This window comes from Rana temporaria, chromosome 4 (genome assembly GCF_905171775.1).
Source record: "Rana temporaria chromosome 4, aRanTem1.1, whole genome shotgun sequence".
NCBI classification, from domain to species: Eukaryota; Metazoa; Chordata; class Amphibia; order Anura; family Ranidae; genus Rana; species Rana temporaria.
In genome coordinates, this window is record NC_053492.1 from 318675529 (window position 1) to 318696874 (window position 21346).

A 21346-nucleotide genomic window follows, 5' to 3' on the forward strand; every position below is an offset into this window, starting at 1 on the left:
ATGTGACGCCCACAAGCATTTATTTCCGGTATACGGTACAGCTGAATGTCCAACATGCACCGCCCATTCTCGTGCATGCACAGTGTGAGACGCTCGCAGCGCAGGAAAATTATCACGTTGCCATCACAACAGGCGGCGACATCAGAAGTGTCCGCCCCGTTGTGATGGCAACCATCAACACGTGACTGGCATCATCGCGTCACTTCCAGTTTCGGAATTATGACATATAGGGCCATATTCACAAATGAGATACGACGGCGTATCTCCTGATACGCCGTCGTATCTCTGTTTCTATCTATGCGAAAGATTCATAGAATCAGTTACGCATAGATAGCCATAAGATCCGACAGGTGTAATTGTTTTACACTGTCGGATCTTAAGATGCAATACCGCGGCCGCAGCTGGGGGGAGTTTGCGTCGTAAACCAGCGTCGGGTATGCAAATTAGGAGTTACGGCGATCCCCGAAGTTTTTTTGCGTTCGCTACGTCGCCGCTAGTCTAGTTTCCCGTCGCAAAGTTAGTCGTTTTTTTTGGTGCCTTAACTTTACACGGCAATCGTATTGCTGTGTAAAGTATGGCCGTCGTTCCCGCGTCGAAATTTAAAAAATAACGTCGTTTGCGTAAGCCGTCCGGGAATACGGAATTACGCTACGCGCGTCGCCGTTCAAAAAAATGACGTCACTTTGCGCAAAGCACGGCGGGAGTTCGGAAACGGAGCATGCGCGGTAGGTCCGGCGCGGGAGCGCGCCTAATTTAAATGGCACACACCCATTTGAATTGGCCCGCCTTGCGCCGGAGGCCGCCGGCGTAGGCTTTCATCGCAAGTGCTTGGTGAATCGGGCACTTGCGATGAAAAATTGCAGCGGTGTAACGTATCTAGGATACGTTACGCCGCCGCGATTCTACGTGAATCTGGCCCATAGCTCCCAGGAGACAGTGCACCGCCGGATATGACGGACATCTCTGCGGGTGGCAGAGACCGGAACTCGATTGTAAACTGTACTATCCAGGTAAGCTGTCAGAAAAAAAAATCCAATGCACAATCTATATGCTGCAAGAATGCCTTTGACGATGAGTTCTAAATGTGGGTGGAACTCCGCTCTAATAAAGTCCTTTAAATGTAGACCTATATTTGCTTCTAGCCTAGTTTTGGTCTTTCCTTTTAGATTTTCACATTCTGTGCTGCTATTACTGTCTGTGTTTTTAGGTTCTTGGCTCTGAGCAAACATTTTAGTTTTGTGCAAGTGAAGTTTTTTGTTTTTAGTGAAATTTTTCATGGTTGGAGTAATCTTAATGCCTAACTGCTTTTCATTTTAATATTACCGTGAATCAGTGACTTCCTAAATATGTTTATTCTGTAGCGTGCTTCAAAGAAATGCCACCCAGTGATCGCTGCCTTTTTTTTGTAACAATGGCTTCTGTGTAGCATAGTTGTTTTCCCCCTTTTTAATTCATTATACTTTTGGCAACATTAAGGAAGATTGCTGTTTCTGTATAATTTTTCTTATTTCAAAGCAATATTTGTAAAATTATTTAGGCTACTTTCACACTGATGCGGTTTTCAGGAGATTAGCGCTAAAAATAGCACCTGAAAACTGCCTCTCATGCCTCCCCAGTGTAAAAGTCCAAGTGCTTTCACACTGAAATTTAGAGCTTGAGCCCTTAGAGGTTTGCAGGGTTGTTGGGATAACACCTTTTAGCAGTGTCCCACCTTTTTGTGCAGTCTGTCTTTTTCAACCTCTCCCTCTGTGTTGGCGAGTTGAAAATGTAGGCAAGACACCAAGATGATCTTTGGATGGTATAACAGGCATATTCTTTTGGCCCGGCCCTTAAAGCGGGGGTGCACCCCAAAAAAATGTTTTAACATTACATTCAGCCGAGTTGTCAGAATGACATTAGGCTGTTTTTTTTTTTTTTTATTTCATTGCCGTACATACCGTATTTTCACCGCCGCTTCCGGGTATGTAATCTACGGGACTGGGCGTCCCTAATTGATTGACATCCTTCCGATTGGCGCATACAGCGCGTCACGAGTTGCAGAAAGAAGTCGGTGCGTAGGCGCCGTATAGAGCAGACTCGCAGTCCGGCTTCTTTCGGCAACTCGTGACGCGCTGTATGCGCCGGTCGGAAGGATGTCAATCAATTAGAAACGCCCAGTCCCGCAGATTACATACCCGGAAGCGGAGGTGAAAATACGGTATGTACGGCAATGAAATAAAAAAAAAAAAAACAGCCTAATGTCATTTTGACAACTCGGCTGAATGTAATGTTAACAATTTTTTTGGGGGTGAACCCCTGCTTTAAGTCTGACAGACCTTTCCCAAATGATCAGGGGGGATCTTTGTGTGGGTCAGAATTCTGATTTGACCTCTTCTTGACATTACCCAAATGCTGTAGGGCATTTAGGAAATCTTGCTATTAAAAGTTGGGTGAGCTGCTCCCTACACTGGACAACAATGAGTGTGTCATTTATGACCACACTGTCTTTCCTAGAGTCGAGTTGTTGCCTTTGGGTTCTCTTCAGCTGATTGTCTCCACGTTAACGAGTGAGGATTTAAAATTGAGTGCCCTTATTTTGATGCTTTGAAGAAATTATACATCGCCTGGAAAGTGGGTCCCATACTCCAAGATAGTTGTCAGAAAAGACATGCTGAGGCTCAGCTGCAGTTTTTTTTTATGGGAGATGATGTAAGCCCAGAGGCCTTTATTATGGCAAGTCTTCTTAAATCTGTATTCGCAACCAGGGAAATATTTATAGTACTACCACTAGGATGCCTAATGCTCGCTCTTCAGCAGAGGATGCTACTCCTTTCAAGGGTAACTTGGTTGGGTCTTACAACTCCATTGTTGTCAGTGGTCGGCAGGTTTGCAGTGTGGCTGTCACACCCCAGGATCAACTTTGGGTACTAATTGGAAGTCCTTCTCATCCTTTTTACTCCTGGTTCTTGAACTGTCTGGGTCAAAGTATACCCTCATCCTTGTCTAATTCCCTGATCCACCCTCCTGCCTTCTTCAGTCTTTAATTTTAATGGCAGGTTTATGTCAACAGTGAGAGACAGAATAACCAGAAAATGTTCAGAAAAGAGCATTTCAAAAAAGTTACAAATTGATTTGCATTTCAAGTATTTGATCCCTTCACAAAACATGACTTGGTACTTGGTGGCAAAACCGTTGTTGGCAATCAGATGTCAGATATTTTTTGTAGTTGGCCACCAGGTTTGCACACATCTCAGGAGGGTTTTTATCCCACTCCTCTTTGCAGTCCTCTCCAAGTTTTTAAGGTTTAGAGGCTGCCGTTTGGTAACTCTAACCTTCAGCTCCCTCCACATTTTTTTCTATTGAACTAAGGTCTGGAGACTGGCTAGGCCACTCCAGGACCTTAATGTGCTTGTTTTTGAGTCACTCATTTGTTGCCTTGGCTGGGTGTTTGGGTCTTTGTCATTCTGGAATACCCATCTACGACTAATTTTCAATGCCCTGGTTGAAGGAAGAAGGTTCTCACCTAAGAGTTTGACAGTACATGGCCCCGTCCATCATCCCTTTTGATGCAATAAAGTTGACATGTCCCCTTGGAAGAAAAATACCCCCAAAGCATAATGTTTCCTCCTCCATGTCCAGTGGGGATGGTGTTCTTGGGCTCATAGGCAGCATTCCTCCTCCAAACACAGCAAGTTGAGTTGATGCCAAAGAGCTTGATTTTGGTCTCATCTGACCACAGCACTTTCACCCAGTTCTCCTCTGAATCATTCAGATGTCCATTAGCATACTTCAGATGGGCCTGTACATGTGCTTTCCAGAGCTGGGGGACCTTGGGAGTGCTGAAGGATTTCAGTCCTCCCATGGCGTAGTGGGTTACCAATTTTTTTCTTGGTGACTATGGTCCCAGCTGCCTTGAGATTATTGACAAGATTCTCCTCTGTAGTTCTGGGCTGGTTTCTCACCGTTCTCATGATCATTGAAACGCCACAAGGTGATTTTGCATGAAGCACCAGACCGAGGGAGATTGACAGTTTTGGGTGTTTCTTCCATTTGCGAATAAACTGTTTTCACCCTCTCACCAAGCTTCTATGGACAGGTGTCTTTTTATACAGGTAACAAGCCAAGATAAGGAGCACTCCCTTTAAGAAAGTGCTCCTAATCTCGGCTCATTACCTGTAAAGAAGACACCTAGGAGCCAGAAATCTTGCTAATTGATAGGGGATCAAATACTTGTTTTCACTCATTAAAATCAATTTAACTTTTTTTAAATGTGTTTTTCTGGATTGATTTGTTTTGTTATTCTGTCTCTCACTGTTAACATAAACCTACTATCAATATTATAGTCTGATCCCCTGCTGATTTTGTATGTTTGCCCACTGACAGAGAAATTATCAAATACTTTTTACCCCTCACTGTATAATCCTTCATAAAATATGACACTGCTGTGATCCACCACTATATGACACTGCTGTGATCCACCACTATGTGCCCCGTACTAAAGCAAATGTGGCACCTGTTGGTGGATCACGGCTGTATCCTATTTTATGAAGGATTATTGATAAAAAGCTGTTCTGGCCAGGCACCCGGAAGAGGTATCCTGGAGGAAGATACGTCGCATTCACGCTGTGCTTTAACAAATTACAATTACCATCTTTCAGTGAAAATGTTTAATTGTCTGTGGGAATCGAGGTGGGGAGATGCCTGAAGAAAAATATTGCTATTCATTGTAAATGGGGGTGGGGTTAGACTGGGAATTAGTCACACAGGTCCATCTCCTAAAGAGAACCGAAATGCAATTGCAAACTGCTCACTGAAAAATACTATAGAGGGGATGTTAATAAGCCTGGTGGCCAGGGCATAGTAGAAGTAGTGGCCACTGGTCTAAGAAAATGGAAATAAATAAAGGAAGACATTTATTTGAGTTAAAGCAAAGCACCTTTCTAGAAATTACATAATGGTTCTGATCAGATTTCAGCTTTATAGGTAATGCATTTGCTTGTGCATCTGTTTAATTCATCTATATCATGATTATGCATTTTTTATTTATTTTTTGCAGATAGCAATGTGCACGTAATTTTTATAAATTATCTAAATGAAAGGATCACTAAAGGAATTTCTTTTTTTTTTTTTTAGCTAAATAGCTTCCTTTACCTTACTGCAGTACTGGTTTCATGTCCTCATTGTTCGTTTTTGCTTTGAAGTGGCTGTAATTCTGCTGTGATCTCCACACTTCCTGCTTGTCTTTTTCCTTATAACCATCATACTGGGAGCTTTTCACTGTAGGTCTAAGCTGTCATTACTGTGTGTCTAAAACTTAACAGAACCAATCAGATTCATTTTAAAAACAAAACACTGCCCTGGATTTGTTTGTTTTTGTTCTGTGGGTCTCTCTAGTTCACAGGAACATGAAAACAGTTTAAAAGTGAAACTAACCTACAGGCACATTATATGATTGATTTTTTATCTATTTGTAATCAATTTTAAAAGGAATCAGTTAACTTTTATGTCTCTACCCTGTAAACAGTCATTTCAGCAAAAAAAAAAATTTTCCTTTAGTGACCCTTTAAGGCATACGTATGTTTTTAAATCAGATTTTTGCTAGTATATCGGTCATAAAAAAAAAATGATATATTAAGGTGTGTTCAAGTATTTCCAGTGTTGTAAAAGATTAATATATTAAGTTGTATTGGGTATAAAATGCCATTTGTTTTTGTATAGGGCGCTGGACAAGAAAAACTTGGCATCTACATAAAGTCTGTTGTCAAAGGAGGTGCTGCAGAAGTGGTATGTATTTGTGTGTCTATAAATATATTGTAATATTTGGGGGGTTAAAACCGTCCATCCAGGATTCCCACGCAGGGGTTTCAACTTCAAAGCAGTAATGAAATAACGATGGAAAATACCAAGCCATCTGGCTCTCTGGTCAGCACTGCTGTTCAGGTGTTGACCTGTGTCCTCTTGACCCTGTAACTGTGTCCCTGTTTGGTACCCACTCTGTACCTCTGGTGACACCCTTACTCTAACAGCTTCCTGGCTGCTACAGCCCACTGGCTTGGGCCCTCTGCTCTGTCGCACTGTCCTGTGCCAACAGGAACACTTCTCCCTTGCACACCTGGACTCCTCGGGAGGGTGGAGCCCAGAACCCTGATTCTGGCTCTGCTGTAAGCCCAGAACCTACCTGCGCAATCAACAAGCCTGACTCCTGGCTGTTCCCAAAACCCGGTCCCAGGATTGGAGATTCCATCCAACCCAGATTGCTATTAAATCTCCAGGCTCCAGATCCCCAACTGGATTTCATCAACCACAGAGAAAAATGATAAAACAGTTTCCTTCAAATTAAATAATCCTCCTGGAGCCTCTCAATTTGCCTATTTGAGAATCCTGGGCGACAATCACTAGGATAGGGATCCGTACTGTCACTAGATAGAGACTCTTTAAATGTTTTATATGCAAACGTTAATTTGTCAAATATGTAATGAGACCAAAACTTTGTTAGTTTTGGTAGCAGAAACTTTTTAATTGGGAATTTTTTTCGTATTTCCGAATATTTTCGTATTTCGAATTTTCGTATTTCGAAATTTCTCGAATTGAAAAATTTTCGAAAATGGAAAATTTTTCGAACATTAATTTTTTTTCGAAAATTGAAAAATTCGAATTTTTCAAATTTCGAATTTTTCTAATTTTTCACTTTTCCAATTTCGAATTTTTCACTTTTCCAATTTCGAATTTTTCTATTTTCAAAATTTCGTATTTCCGAATTTTTCGTGTTTCAGAATATTTTCGTATTTCCGAATTTTCGTATTTTGAAAATTCGAAAACTGAAAAATTTGACATTTCGAAAATTCAAAAATTCGAAAATAGAAAAATTCGAAATTTCGAAAATAGAAAAATGCGAAATTTCGAAAATTCGAATTTTTCAAGTTTAGAATTTTCCAATTTTTCACTTTTCCAATTTTTCACTTTTCCAATTTTTCACGCTTCCGAATTTTTGAAAATTGAAAAAAAACATTTTTTTCCATTCGTTTTTTTCGGAAAATTCGTTTTTCCGTTTTTTGCTTTTTCGGAAATCCGAAAATTTCCTGAATTTACTTTCCGAAATTTCAGAATTTCCAAAAAAAAAACGAATGAAACAAAAACGAAAAAAAAGAATTTTTCGAATTTCCCGAATTCACGAAAAAAAACCTGGAAAAAACAAATTTTTTGGCAGTGCACATGATATATATATATATATATATATATATATATATATATATATATATATATATATATATATATATATATATATATATATATATATATATATATATATATATATATATATATATATATATATATATATATATATATATATATATATATATTGAAAAAATGCAGAGTGTGAAATAAAATAAGAATAAAAATTGAGTATGAAAAACTCTAAATGAAAATAAAGAGAAAATTAACTGTTAATGATAAAACAATTTATATCCCAATCGACGTTCAAGCCGAAAGGGGTATAACATTTTAAATCGTAACATCGTAAATCCAGCGAGTTTAGAGATCTCTCGCGTGGATGAACTACCTCGCCAATGAGGATTAAACATGTTGATGGCTATAAAAATGGTTCCCTTAGGATTCCTTTTATGGTGTTCCAAATAGTGTCTGGAAACAGTATGCTTCAAAAACCTTTTTCTAATGTTTGTGATATGTTCGTTGACCCGCACATGCATGGCACGTGTAGGCCTAAATATTGAAAGCCACAAGGGCAAATAAACCACATTGCGAGAAGAGCAAGTGATGAAAGTGTTAATATCATAAACTCTACCCGTGGTGTGTGATTTAAATTTTCATATTTTTCTACTTCTATCTTTATTGATAGCACAAACATTGCAATTATGGCAAGGGTAATAGCCCTAGGATTTTTTAAATAATGACACTCTATTAGGAGCATCTAAAATGTTAGGTGCTAATTGAAGCCTAAGTGGAGGAACTCCTCTAAAAACAACCTGTGTTTGTTCAGGAAGGACTGGACCCAAAACTTTATCATTTTTGAGGACCCCCCCAATGTTTGGTCAGAATTTTTTTAAAGCGGGGGTTCACGATAAAAAAAAAAAAAATAATCTTTATGTACCATACAAACGAGCATACTAGCGTCGGCTACGGTATGCATTTTTTTTTTTTTTTTGCGGTTTACTTACGGTTTAATCCGTAACTTTTGTTTCAGACTCTGGCCGGGAAATGGGCGTTCCTATGAAGAGGGGTACATGATTGACGTCCAGCTATGGCGCCTCATGCCTTCCGAAAAAAGCCGAAATAGGACTTGGCTCTTCACGGCGCCTGCGCAGTCAGCTCCTAGTCTGTGCGCAGGCGCCGTGAAGAGCCGAGTCCTACTCCGGCTATTTTCGGAACGTATGACGTGCCATAGCCGGCCGTCAATCATGTTCCACTCTTCATAGGAACGCCCATTCCCCGCGGGTGTCTGAAACGAAACTTGCGGATTAAACCGTAAGTACAGCACAACAAAAAAAAGGCATACTGTAGCTGATGCTAGTATGCTAGTTTGGATAGTACAAAGTTGTGTTTTTGGGTGAACCTCTGCTTTAATGTCCAAATGTTGTTGATATTTATTATAGCAAACAGTAAAAAAAAAAGTTATTTTTTTTTTTTTTTTCAAAATTGATCAAATGCCACCAAAAGAAATCTCTATTTGTGGAGAAAAAAGGACGTCAATTTTGTTTGGGAGCCACGTCGCGCAATTTTCATTCAAAGTGTGACAGTGCCGAAAGCTGAAATTACGCCTGGGTAGGAAGGGGGTAATGTGCCCAGTAAGCAAGTGGTTAAAACAATAGCCACTTCAGCCCCGGAAGGATTTGCCCCTTAATGACCAGGCCATATTTTGCAATATGGTACTGCTTCGCTTTAACTAACCAATGCACAGTCATGCGACGTTGTACACAAACACAATTATTTTTATGGTGTTTTGCACAGCCGTGCCAATCTGCCGCAGTATAACTATAACAGATGCTGAGATGCTGTTGTCAAAAATAAACATGCCTGGGGTTTCAGCGGGATGTCTTCAGAACTGTTCATAGTGCAGAATACACTTTTTGCACTTCATTTTAGTCAATATACACCTGAAATCATTCAGTGTGGTATCCCCGGGATTGGAAAAATCTGGCCAATATACAGTGCATCCGGAAAGTGTTCACAGCGCTTCACTTTTTTCACATTTTGTTATGCTACAGCCTTATTCCAAAATAGATAAAATTCATTATTTTCCACAAAATTCTACAAGCAATACCCCATAATGACCACGTGTTGGTTTAAAATGTTTGCAAATTTATTAAAAACAAAAAAAAATCACATGTACATAAGTATTCACAGCCTTTGCCATGACACTCTCAAATTTGAGCTCAGGTGTATCCTGTTTTTTACTGATCATCCATGAGATGTTTCTACACCTTGCTTGGAGTCCACCTTTGGTAAATTCAGTTGATTTGGGAAATGACTTGGAAAGGCACACACCTGTTTATAAGGTCCAACAGTTGACAGTGCATGTCGGAGCACAAACCAAGCCATGCAGTCCAAGGAATTGTCTGTAGACCTCCGAGACAGGGATGTATTGAGGCACATATCTTGGGAAGGGTACAGATTTCTGCAGCATTGAAGGTCCCAATGAGCACAGTTGCATCCTCCATTCGTGCATGGAAGAAGTTTGGAACTACCAAGACTCTTCTTAGAGCAGGCCACCCAGGCAAAGTGAATGGGGCGAAGTGCCTTAGTCAGGGAGGTGACCAGGAACCCGATGGTGACTCTGACAGAGCTCCAGCGTTTCTCTTTGGAGAGAGGAGAATCTTCCAAAAGAACATGCATCTCTTCAGCACTCCGCCAATCAGACCTTTATGGTATAGTGGCCAGACAGAAGCCACTCCTCAGTAAAAGACACACAACAGCTCGCCTGGAGTTTACCAAAAGGCACCTGAAGGCCTCGGACCATGAGAAACAAAATTCTCTGGTCTGATGACAGATTGAACTCTTTGGACTGAATAGCAGGCACCTCTTGTATACAGCTTCTAGAACTTCTCTTTTTGTACATATGGGAAAGGTGGATAAATGACAGGATCTCATCCCTCATTTATAGAACGTGTTGACATCTTGTTGTGGATTGGTTGTCTGATCATTCAACCTCTATTCCACCCATGGTCTACTCTTTCCCTGATATCAAGGGTTGGGAGTGTTGGGCCTTAAGCTGGCCATACATGAATTGAAATTTGGCCGGTTCAGCAGCAACCAACTAAATTTTGATACATCTATACTATTCTTCTTCTCATGGGAAGTTGATCTATTGATCGTCTTCTAATGAACGGTCCTGCTGGAAATTTTAGATTTGATCAGCACTTGCAATCCAATCAGCCACAGCACAGATACGTGTATTCTGTCAGATTACAATGACACGGAGGATTTGCACATTCACATCACATATGTGGATGGGGGAATCAGGAATTTTTTTTTGTTCAACCTGGTGGCTGAACAAAAAAAAAATCTGACCCATGTATGCCCAGCATAAGCCTTCTGTTGTTCAACGGCTGCTCTTTCTTTGTCTGTTCAAATGTCCTCCTAGGGATATGGTAGAACGTGTTGGCATTCTGTGAAAACAGTACAAGGAGTTTTGTTAATAGAGGAGGTGGAAAGAAGGGGAGTGGCAAACATCGATAATCATTCACAGTAGCAGCCTCTGCTCTTAACCAATGCAGCACCAGAAATGTACAGTTATGACAGGATTTGCCATCACTAAGGGGAAGACTATTACACTAAACTGTGTCCAGCAGGACACACTTCAATAGCGGTAACTTATGGAATTGATTCTGTAATATAGCAAAGGTTTAAAAATATTGTATACAGTGAGGTACAATGCAATATATACTCAAAATAGATTTAGGATTTTTCATACACTTTAATCATTTACAATATTAAGCAGATTCATAATATAACCTGAGACCTATACATTGTGTTGCACACTGTTTCCTAATATCTTAAGCTTTGGGTTTTATTTAACAAATCCTCTATTTTTGTATTGTTTTTAGGATGGCCGTCTTGCAGCAGGAGACCAGCTCCTCAGTGTGGATGGAAGAAGTTTAGTGGGGCTGTCCCAAGAAAGGTTGGTGCAATGAGACGGTTTAATAATAATTTCACACAAATAAAGCTTTCTTTTGGTGATGGTAAATTACCACTGTTTTTTTTTTTTTTTGCAAAACAAACTAAGACTGAGTTCTCTTTAACTGATGGGGCTGCAATGAAAGGTGACACTGATACACTAATGAAGAGGCACTGATTGGCAACACTTTTGACTGCACTGATAATCGGTACCCTGATTTTCCGTGTAGATGTCCCTTTTAACACAAGCCGGTTATCGGCTCTCTTTTCCTCTCAACACTGTCAGTGCGAGGAAAGGAAAGCCGATAACCGTCTTGTGTTAACATCATGATCAGCTGTCATTGGACACAGCTGATCACGTGGTAAAGGGCTTTTACCCCGATCTGTGATCAGCTGAGTCTGAAGGGGGTATGCGGGCAACGCAATCACAGGAGAACGTCCATGTACGCCTTCCCAGAAAAGTAAGCCTGTGCTGCAGCCATCTTTAGTGCAAGTTGAAAGTTGTTAAACAAGGGCATACATGTAGAACTTCCTGGAATTAATCTGCTCTTACCTCAGACATGCTGGCAGGAGGCTGTGCTTGGCCAAGAAAGTCCCTCCTCCAGATGAAAGAAAAAAAAATGCTCATGAAGACTCACATGAGACTCACATGAGACATTTTAGTCCTAGGCCAGAAAACGGGATGCAACTAAAGTAATCAATATAAAATAAATTAAAACGATTTGGTTCAATACACTATTTCTATTTAGGCTAGCATCAGAAGGATTGAAAATGGTAATTTTTGATTGAGATTTCTTTTTAACAAAAAAAAAGTATTGCTTTAACTATTACTTGATCTTATTGTATATTTTCACAATCGCCTAAAGGGCATAACGGGTTAGGGAGATAAAATTGACAAATATAGATATGGCTTACTTCTGATTTTTGAAAGCCACATAGTGTGTTTTTTTATTTTTTTTAAGTTTCTGAATATAGGAAGGGAGACGTAAGCCTAGGTACACACTGTGAGTTATTTTTCGTTGAACAGGCTGAACGAAAAAAAAAAACTGAAGAGCTTGGGAGGAGTTCCTGTATTGACAATCTGATAGTACAGCGATCTCTCCACTGAGCTATTGTGTTCCGACAGGAGATAAAATAAATGGACAAAAGTGGTGGCCAGATTGTATTCCAACTATTTCTGCTTTACTTATGTTTTTCCTACAGGGCTGCTGAATTGATGACAAGAACGGGTGCAGTTGTGACACTTGAGGTAGCAAAGCAAGGAGCAATATACCATGGCCTGGCTACACTATTAAATCAGCCATCTCCTTTAATGCAAAGAGGTAAAAAACATAATACAGTATATTTTCTATTTCAAATATTTTATTGAATTTTATAGTTATCAACAAAATTCCATTAACGGAGCATGTACAATATAGTAGAATCATTCTACTAATCATTCAGAAAAATAAATCTTATAAATGAAAATGGATAACCTAGCGGATTGTAGGATAAGATTATGTAACGTGAAATGTCATAATCATGGCTTCATGGCAGTAATTGAGTAATTAAGTTGATTGGAATAGTATAATTATGTCATCTATGAAGAGAATAGAATATAATGAACCTATAAAGAAATATAAAGTTAATGTGTTTGTAGAATAGCTGAGGGAATAAATTGGGCTAAACCAGGGCCAAGTTCCTTCTCTTGGCATTATCTGGTGCGAAGGTCAAAAATCCCAACCATTCAAAGCATCTTCGATTGCAGTTTGTATATCAGATAATTAATAATAATAAACCTAGTAGAGGGGTTAGGGGGGAGAGAGAGAGAGAGAGAGAGAGAGAGAGAGAGAGAGAGAGAGAGAGAGAGAGAGAGAGAGAGAGAGAGAGAGAGAGAGAGAGAGAGAGAGAGAGAGAGAGAGAGAGAGAGAGAGAGAGAGAGAGAGAGAGAGAGAGAGAGAGAGAGAGAGAGAGAGAGAGAGAGAGAGAGAGAGAGAGAGAGAGAGAGAGAGAGAGAGAGAGAGAGAGAGAGAGAGAGAGAGAGAGAGAGAGAGAGAGAGAGAGAGAGAGAGAGAGAGAGAGAGAGAGAGAGAGAGAGAGAGAGAGAGAGAGAGAGAGAGAGAGAGAGAGAGAGAGAGAGAGAGAGAGAGAGAGAGAGAGAGAGAGAGAGAGAGAGAGAGAGAGAGAGAGAGAGAGATATTTTCAGGGGGACCAAAGGTTAGAGAATCAGGGGGACCAAAGGTTAGAGAATCAGGGGGACCAAAGGTTAGAGAATCAGGGGGACCAAAGGTTAGAGAATCAGGGGGACCAAAGGTTAGAGAATCAGGTGAAGGTAATCGTAGCAGGGTGGATATTATCTCTCTGGGAGAAATTAGTGAACAGTCCAAATCAGGGTTAAATAGTGTTTGATCCAAAGTCTCCATAAGGATGAGGGTCAGATTGCAAGCATTTTCAAAGACTGTGAAGTCAGGAGTTTGTGTGTCAGTGGGTTTGTTGTGTTCCAAAAAAAAAAATCTAGTCTGGAAATGTATGATATTTTGAGAATTAAAAAAATGATGAACTCTAATAAAAACCTACATTTGACCACGCTGAAAAAGAATTTGGGAAGGACCAGGCTGGGTAGAGGGAAGGGTTGCATAAGAATGAGAGGAGAGGATTATGTTTGGATATGAGTCCAAATCTGGTTTTCAATCTGTCCCAAATGGAAGGGCTATGTTTGGTAATAGGATTTGTGATTTTCTTCCGCTGTGTAGGAGTTAACCATAGCAAATTCGATTGACTCCAATGATACCCATAATGGAATTTCCTTTGTAGCGTGATATTTGGGTAATTGTGCTAGTTGTGCTGCGTAATAATATTTGGTGAAATCTGGCACACTAAGACCGCCTCTAATATGGGTAGTACTCTAAAGAGGTATAAAAGTTTTTAGGGAGGATAGACATTTTGATCACTGTCCTACCCATCCATGCCAACGGTAGAGAAGACCAATTAGCTAGGAGTTTAGTAAGTTGTGTATGCATAGGTGGATAGTTGACTGTGTAGAGGTCAGATGGATTTGCTGTTACATTTATGCCTAGATAAGAAATATGTGAGGTCGACCAGACAAACGGGAGAGAATCATGAAGTTGAGTTTGGAGAGTAGGCGATAAAAAAATGTTTAGGACTGTCTGATGATTGTGCGAATTTGGAAAGAATATCCATGAGAGGCGGTGCTGATAACAGGGACGAAGTAAAAAATATCAGGATGTCTTCTGCAAATAGGCATAATTTGTGGTGATGACCCCCCAAGTTCCAATCCTAGAAAGAGAGTCACCGCTCTAGGTGGGTCTACTATATGGTCACACGTTTAAAACAGGATTCCAAGGGTGCTGGCAGTGCACTGGGCAAGCATGAAAAGTAGATGAAAGATGGATAGCCGCACTCCAAAAAAACGTGCAGGTTGTCTTTTATTCGAATAAACAGCAAATACATCACCGAATCATAAAACAGGAACAGGGGAACAGCCGACGTTTCGCACAAGATTAGTGCTTATTCATGGCTAACTTGCAAATGAGTGTAAAGTAATTTTCTAGCAAAAAAAAATGATTTTAACTTGAAAAGAGCTGTCAGAAAAAGGTTTGATGTGATGCAATGTTTCCACTGATGAAGAATGTTTTCAAAACTTGGCAGGCTGCCCAGACTTTGACTTTTGGCTGAGAGCAGAGAGGAAATTCTTTGCATACCAAAGTGCAGAGAGAAAATTCTTTTCATGTCCAAGATTGTGAAACCCTGTGTCAAGAATTGCAACTGGAAAAAGATTGCAATAACGATTCTTGACGATTAATTGTGCAGCTCTAATAGTAGGATATAATGCCAAGCTGCAGTTTCTAAAGCAACGCAATACAACCTTGTGAGAGGTATAGATGAAAAAGAGTGAGTGAGACTCATCATTTTGTTCCTGTACAAATCATTAGTCTGAAATCTTGGTATATGTAGTTTATTTTTTGGCACCAGTTTACAAAAAATATATTGGAGTCGGAGGAAGGAGCAACCAACCTGATAAGAGGCATGGAGGAGCTGAGCTATGAGGAAAGATAAACTGACCTGAATTTATTCTCTCTTGAGAAGAGAAGATTAAAGTGATATTTTATAGTCTTGTTTTTTTGTTTTTTTTGTTTTTTTACACACCTGTTATACTTGCTTGCTCTGTTTAGTGGTTTTGCACAGAGCAGCTTAGATCCTCCACTTCTTGGGGTCGCTGCTGGCACTCTTGGCCCCTCCCTCCTGAGTGCCTTTACAGCAAGCAGCTTGTGTTCAGTCGGACATTGAGCCGTGGCTCGGCGCCGCTCCCTCTCTACCCTCATTGGCTCACTTTGATTGACAGCAGCAGGAGCCAATGGCACCTTCTGTTTGTCTCAGTCAATCAGAAGGGACAGCCAAGTCTCTCATGCAACATTGCTGGATCAAGATTCAGCTGAGGGGGGCTCCTGCACACAGAAGGTTTTTATCTTGATGCATAAAGATAAAAACAATACTTCTACCTTTAGAGCTACTCTAAGGGGGGGTATGATCACCATGTATAAATACATAAGTGGCCCATGTAGTAAAGTTATTCCTTTTAGGATTATCCTAAAAGGCGAGGGCACTCTTCAGGTCTAAGGGAAATTAGATTTAGGCCAGTTGCACATGGGTGTAATATTGTACTGATGTTATACTCAAGATCTTGTTTACAGAACTTTTTAATCAGGATCTTTCTGTCAAGACTTTGTGTATATGTGCATAAGCGTATACTCTAGTAAAATTGACAGTGTTGTAATATGCTCATTTATACTCTCATAAACATGTTTATAGGCGCATACAGCTGCCTAAATGCATTGAACTGCTGCCATGTGATTGGCTGATTAGCAATTTGTGTTACCAAGCAATTGAACAGGTGTACCTAATAAAGTGGCCGGTGAGTGTAAGTATGGCGTATTTGCAGTTTTTATTTTTTGTTTTTTGTTTGAAAGTTCACAATCACTTAAATGTATTTAAAATGCAAACTTTCAGGATCCTTTTTTGTTGTATTGTATGAAGCAATATAGTTAACCACTTCAATACATGGCATTTTCACCCCCTTCCTGCCCAGGTCAATTTTCAGCTTTCACCACTCTAACATTTAGAATTGCGTGGTCATGTAAAACTGTACCCAAATTACTTTTTTTTTTTTTATTCCCCACAAATAGAGCTTTCTTTTGGTAGTATTTGATCACCTCTGCTGCTTTTTATTTTTTGCGCTATTAACCCAAAAAAGCGTAAATTTTTGGGAAAATGTATTTTTATTTTTTTACTTTTTGCTATAATAAATATCCCAAAGAAAAAATTTAAAAAAAAATCGTCAGTTTAGGCCAATGTGTATTCTACATATTTTTGGTAATTTTTTTTCCCCGCAAAAAGCATATATTGGTTTGCGCAAAGTTATAGCGCCTACAAAATAGGGTATAGATTTATGGAATTTTTATTATTTTTTTACTAGTAATGACTGTGATCTTCAATCTTTATCGTGACTGCGACATTGCGGCAGACAGATTGGACACTTTTGACACTATTTTGGGACCACTGACATTTATACAGCGATTTGTGCTATAAATATGCACTGATTACTGTGTAAATGTCACTGGCAGGGAAGGAGTTAACACTAGGGGGCGATCAAGGCATTAAATGTGTTACCTAGGGAGTGATTATAACCCGGGGTTGGATAGGACTGACTGGGGGAGGAGCCCGATCGATGTTCTTATATACTAGGAACACCTGATCTGTCTCCTCTCTCCTGACAGGACGTGGATCTGTGTATTTACACGCACAGATCCATATTCCTGCTTTGTCACCAGCAATTGTGGGTGCCCTGCGGACTTGGCGGAGTGATGCGGTGGGCGCGCATGCCCTATACCGCCGGGAAGCCGAGGACGTCATATGACGTCCGCCCAGGATGGGAGATCCCGCCTGCGGATGTCGTATGACAATATGTGGGTAGTGAAGTGGCTAAGTTGTGTACAGTTTAAAGTGGATGTAAACCCTTGCATACCCAGTGAAGTCAACAGCCTCAGATGATACACCGAGATGAAACAAATCTCCCTTTAAGTTTTACATGCATATCTGCTGTCTTCATCTGTATATATCATTAACAAAGTGCTCTTCGTGTTAGTTTTTCTCTTCCTGGTTAGCACCAGGATTGGGTTATTGGCATACAGCCAAGACAGTCGATAGGAAGAAAGGCACATACTATCATACCATCTCTCATTGTAGGCAAAGGAAGAAAGTAATGTGTAAAGATCTACTCTGAGACGGCAAGCTGACTGCTAATCTATTTATAGCCCAACCCCCCAAACACACACACACACACACACACACACACACACACACACACACACACTTCAGGCTCCAATCGCAGAGTGCTTGTCAAAAGTTATCAGGCTGATAACAGAAACAGCAAGAGATAGCTACAGGCTTTGGAGACAGATAAGAAAACACTACAGATATGTGCCCAGCTCAAATTTCATGAATGGGGTTTACATCCATTTTAAATATCTAAGGGGTCCTAAAGCTTGCATTTTAATAATTGGTTAACTTTATGGAAACAAGCTGCCCAAAACAATACTTTGTTTAGGTACTTTTAATAATTGAATCTTGAAATTGAACAGTATAACATAACAGTATAACAACCCCCTTTTTTTTCTTTTTTTATTATGTGTTTTTAGATCGCCGTGGCTCAGGGAAACCTAGACCAAAGAGTGAAGGGTTTGAGCTTTATAATAACACTGCTCAGAATGGGTCTCCAGAAAGTCCCCAAATGCCTTGGCCAGAATACTCGGAACCAAAGAAATTACCTGCTGATGACCGACTAATGAAGAATCGGGCCGACCATCGTTCCAGCCCCAATGTAGCAAGTAAGGTTTATTTAGTACAAACTCAAACCAGGTTACCAGGCAAACCAATAGACTTTTTAGCAACTTGTTCAACAAAAGAATCCGCATCTGTATTAGCTGGCTTGCTGTCTGGTACAAAAATGGCTTCTTTTTACACGGTTCCATTTCCGTAGGCTTCATAAACAAATGGCAAAGCAGGCATCACTAAAGCAGATTATAGGCAGGTTTGTTGGAGAATAGACTCAACTAAGCAACATTTAGCTGCTCAAATAGTTTTTCCCTAGCAAGTTTCCATTTTATTTTTAATACACAAGTCACAGCACAGTGGTGTAGTGAGTAGCACTCTCGCCCAGCAGTAAAAAGGGTTGCTGGTTCGAATCCCGACCATGACACTACCTGACTGGAGTTTGCATGTTCTCCCTGTGCCTGTGTGGGTTTCCTCCGGGTACTCCGGTTTCCTCCGGGTACTCCGGTTTTCTCCCACACTTCAAAGACATGCTGGTAGGTTAATTGGCTTCTGACTAAAATTGGCCCTAGTATATGAATGCGAGTTATGGACCTTAGATTGTAAGCTCCTTGAGGGTAGGGATTGATTTGAATGTACAATGTAAAGCGCTGCGTAAATTTGACGGCGCTATATAAGTACCTAAATCAGGCCCGGACTGGGACAAAAAATAGGCCCGGGCATTTTAGACTGAGCAGCCCGGGGGGGGGGGGGGGGGTGCGGCGGGGGTTAATGATGGTTAATAACTGGTCCTGTGGGCAGCAAGGGGAGGGTAGAAATCGCCCTGCTCATCTCTATCTGGCGCTGTGTTGGTGGCGGGGGGTAGGGGATCTCTGCTATGAGGTGTTTACTAGTTTGGGCGTCCCCTCTTGGCCTGCAACCTCTTGGTACAAGGCCATCTTAATAGCTTCATGGGCCCCTGGGCAAAGTAATGCGCTGGGGCCCCTACAAACCTTCCCCAATTTGGTTATCCACCTCAAAAAATATATAAGTAACCGCCCGACTGACTCCCGAAGCAGGCAGCCCCAGCGCTCCACTGCAGAGACCAGACCACACTGCTGTGCTCTGTCTTTTCAGCTCTGCTGCATCCTGCAGGGTTGTGACAGAACCGGCCCTAATCGGGCCCTAGGACCACTTGGGGCCCCTGGGCTGTGCCCACCAGTGCTGGGACAAGGTCATTTGGTGCCCAGGGCGAAGATGGCAAACTGTGCCCCCCCTACAAAACTTGTAGTTTCTACATTCAAACATATCACCCCACACAGTATTGCCCCTTCACATATCACCTCACACAGTATTTTCCCCTTTACATACAGTGGTGTCTCCAGCTTTCAAATTTAGGGGGGCTCAACTGTCTACAACTATAAGAGACATGCTCGGGTGTGTTTGAAACCCCACATGCCCGATCCCACCAGGAAGCTGGCACTTCACACGGCTAATCACATGCAGGGAGACATTTCCTGATCTGTGCAGCTGCGGACTGGGAAATGTATCCCTGCTTGTGATTAACGCTGTGCAATGTGGGCTTCCTGGTGGGATCAGCCAAGTGGGGATTTCAAACACGCCTGAGCCCATCTCTAACAAACAATTGTACTGGCCCTCCTGTGCATGAGCCCATCAGTCCCATAAAGTAATCAGCACTGGGTCATAATGTCCTGCTGCCATGGAGACAGAGACCAGCGCTGTCAATAGCTGGGACAGGAGTCACAGGACAGCAACCCTGATAGTTCTGCTGCAGGTCCACAGTGGGAGGATTCCCCCATCCACCTGGAATGTGTAGATGGGGGAATTGGAACATTTCTTTTTTTTATTCAACGTAATAGTTGAATGAAAAAAGTGATCACTGTATGGTCTGCCCAAGTGCTAAGACCAGTCATAGACAGTTTATATCTCAGCTGGTTCAGCAGGAACTGGCTGAGATTTAAACCATTAATGGCAGGCTGAATGTACCAAGTTGATTGATCAAATTGTGTACAACCAGCCTGCCGAATTCTCTTATGATTATCGCTAGCGGTTGCTATAGCTGCTAGTGATAATCATTGTTTGTTGGGAGAATACAATTGCTCAGTGGAAGGGATTCCCCTGTCACCACTGACTGTACTGACAGGGGAATCATGCAAGTTTCTTCCCTGCAATCTGTGGTTGCTGGAAAGAAATGTGTACCATCTATTAACAGCCTAACTGAAAGTGAAAGTGAACGTCTTGAAAGAACATGGGGGGAGGGAGACAGGTGGGTGAGAGAAGGCAGAGGGATGGAGATAAGGACAATGATCACAGTGTACTGCAGTGTGAGTGTACACTCACCCACATTTCCAGGCTAAAAGATCAGGTCATCTTTGGCACACAGAGGAATCTGCTGTTTTCATATTTCCCGCCCACAAACACATCTTCTTCTCTCCAGATACAGCTGCACACACGCAGGGGATAGTGTGGGCGGGGCTGGAAGTCACTGGAGGAGCAGAGGTGGGAGGAGCTGTATTCCTCTCTGATCTCTCTCCTCAGTGAAGGGGAGGGGCTGATGTTTCGCTGGGCTGTGCAAGTGTCACAGTCACTCAGAGCTGCAGCCAGTCTGATTCTCCTGTCCTACGGACGGACGGGAGGAATCAGTCTGTTTGTTCATGGTTACTGAGAGCAAATCCCCCCGGTGTTGGAGTCCTTTCTAAAGTGCTCTCCTCCCTGCCAATGAGGATGCAGGGGGAGGGAGCAGATTGGGCAGCTGTGACTATGCGAACGGCTATGTATGGTATTATGCTCAGTAAGTAAGCAGATGGAGGGAGAGAAATCTGCCCCCTCTCACACTCAGCCCTGGGCTCCCGCCCACCCCTTGTACCAGCCCTGGTGCCCACCCAATAAGACAGCCCTGCCTTGGTACACCCCTTGGAAGATGTAACATGCGGCCCGCCGAGGGCCATTCGCGGGCCGCAACCGGCCCGAGGGCCGCGACCGGCCCGCGGGCCGCCGCGGCCCACCGGGCATATGCCCGGTATGCCCTATGGCCAGTCCGGGCCTGACCTAAATAATAATAATTCATTTGCAGTTAAATAAAAATGAAAACCGCTCGTATCAATTTATACCTCACAAAAGTAAGGTGCATATGGGCAGGGTTGTTCATAGAACAATACAATAGAAAAAAAATACCTTAGCACTCTTACTAGTTAGACAGCACAAAAAGTGTATACGGTTTAAGTAATTTGCATTAGAAGCATTACTTTACAGTACCAGTGGGGTATCCACAAATTATAAACAGTAGGAAGCATACACGGCTTGCCTTCAATAGTCTCAGATCATATAAACATGCACATTTTAAAGAACTTGCAGGACCATAAAAGCTTTTTAGCCACACCATAGACATAAATTGTGTGAAGGAGCA

The 21346-nt window shown here is 41.5% G+C and overlaps 1 protein-coding gene across 20 annotated transcripts in view; it reads left to right on the forward strand.

Moving 5' to 3' along the window:
- Positions 1-21346, forward strand: part of AFDN (afadin, adherens junction formation factor) — a 284571-nt gene that overhangs the window by 186485 nt on the left and 76740 nt on the right. For all 20 annotated transcript variants that reach the window (XM_040350667.1, XM_040350660.1, XM_040350652.1 and 17 more), the window contains 4 exons: positions 5698-5763; positions 11043-11116; positions 12316-12434; positions 17808-17996. In XM_040350667.1, coding sequence (XP_040206601.1) covers positions 5698-5763; positions 11043-11116; positions 12316-12434; positions 17808-17996 — 448 coding nt within the window. The remainder of the gene's footprint in view (positions 1-5697; positions 5764-11042; positions 11117-12315; positions 12435-17807; positions 17997-21346) is intronic.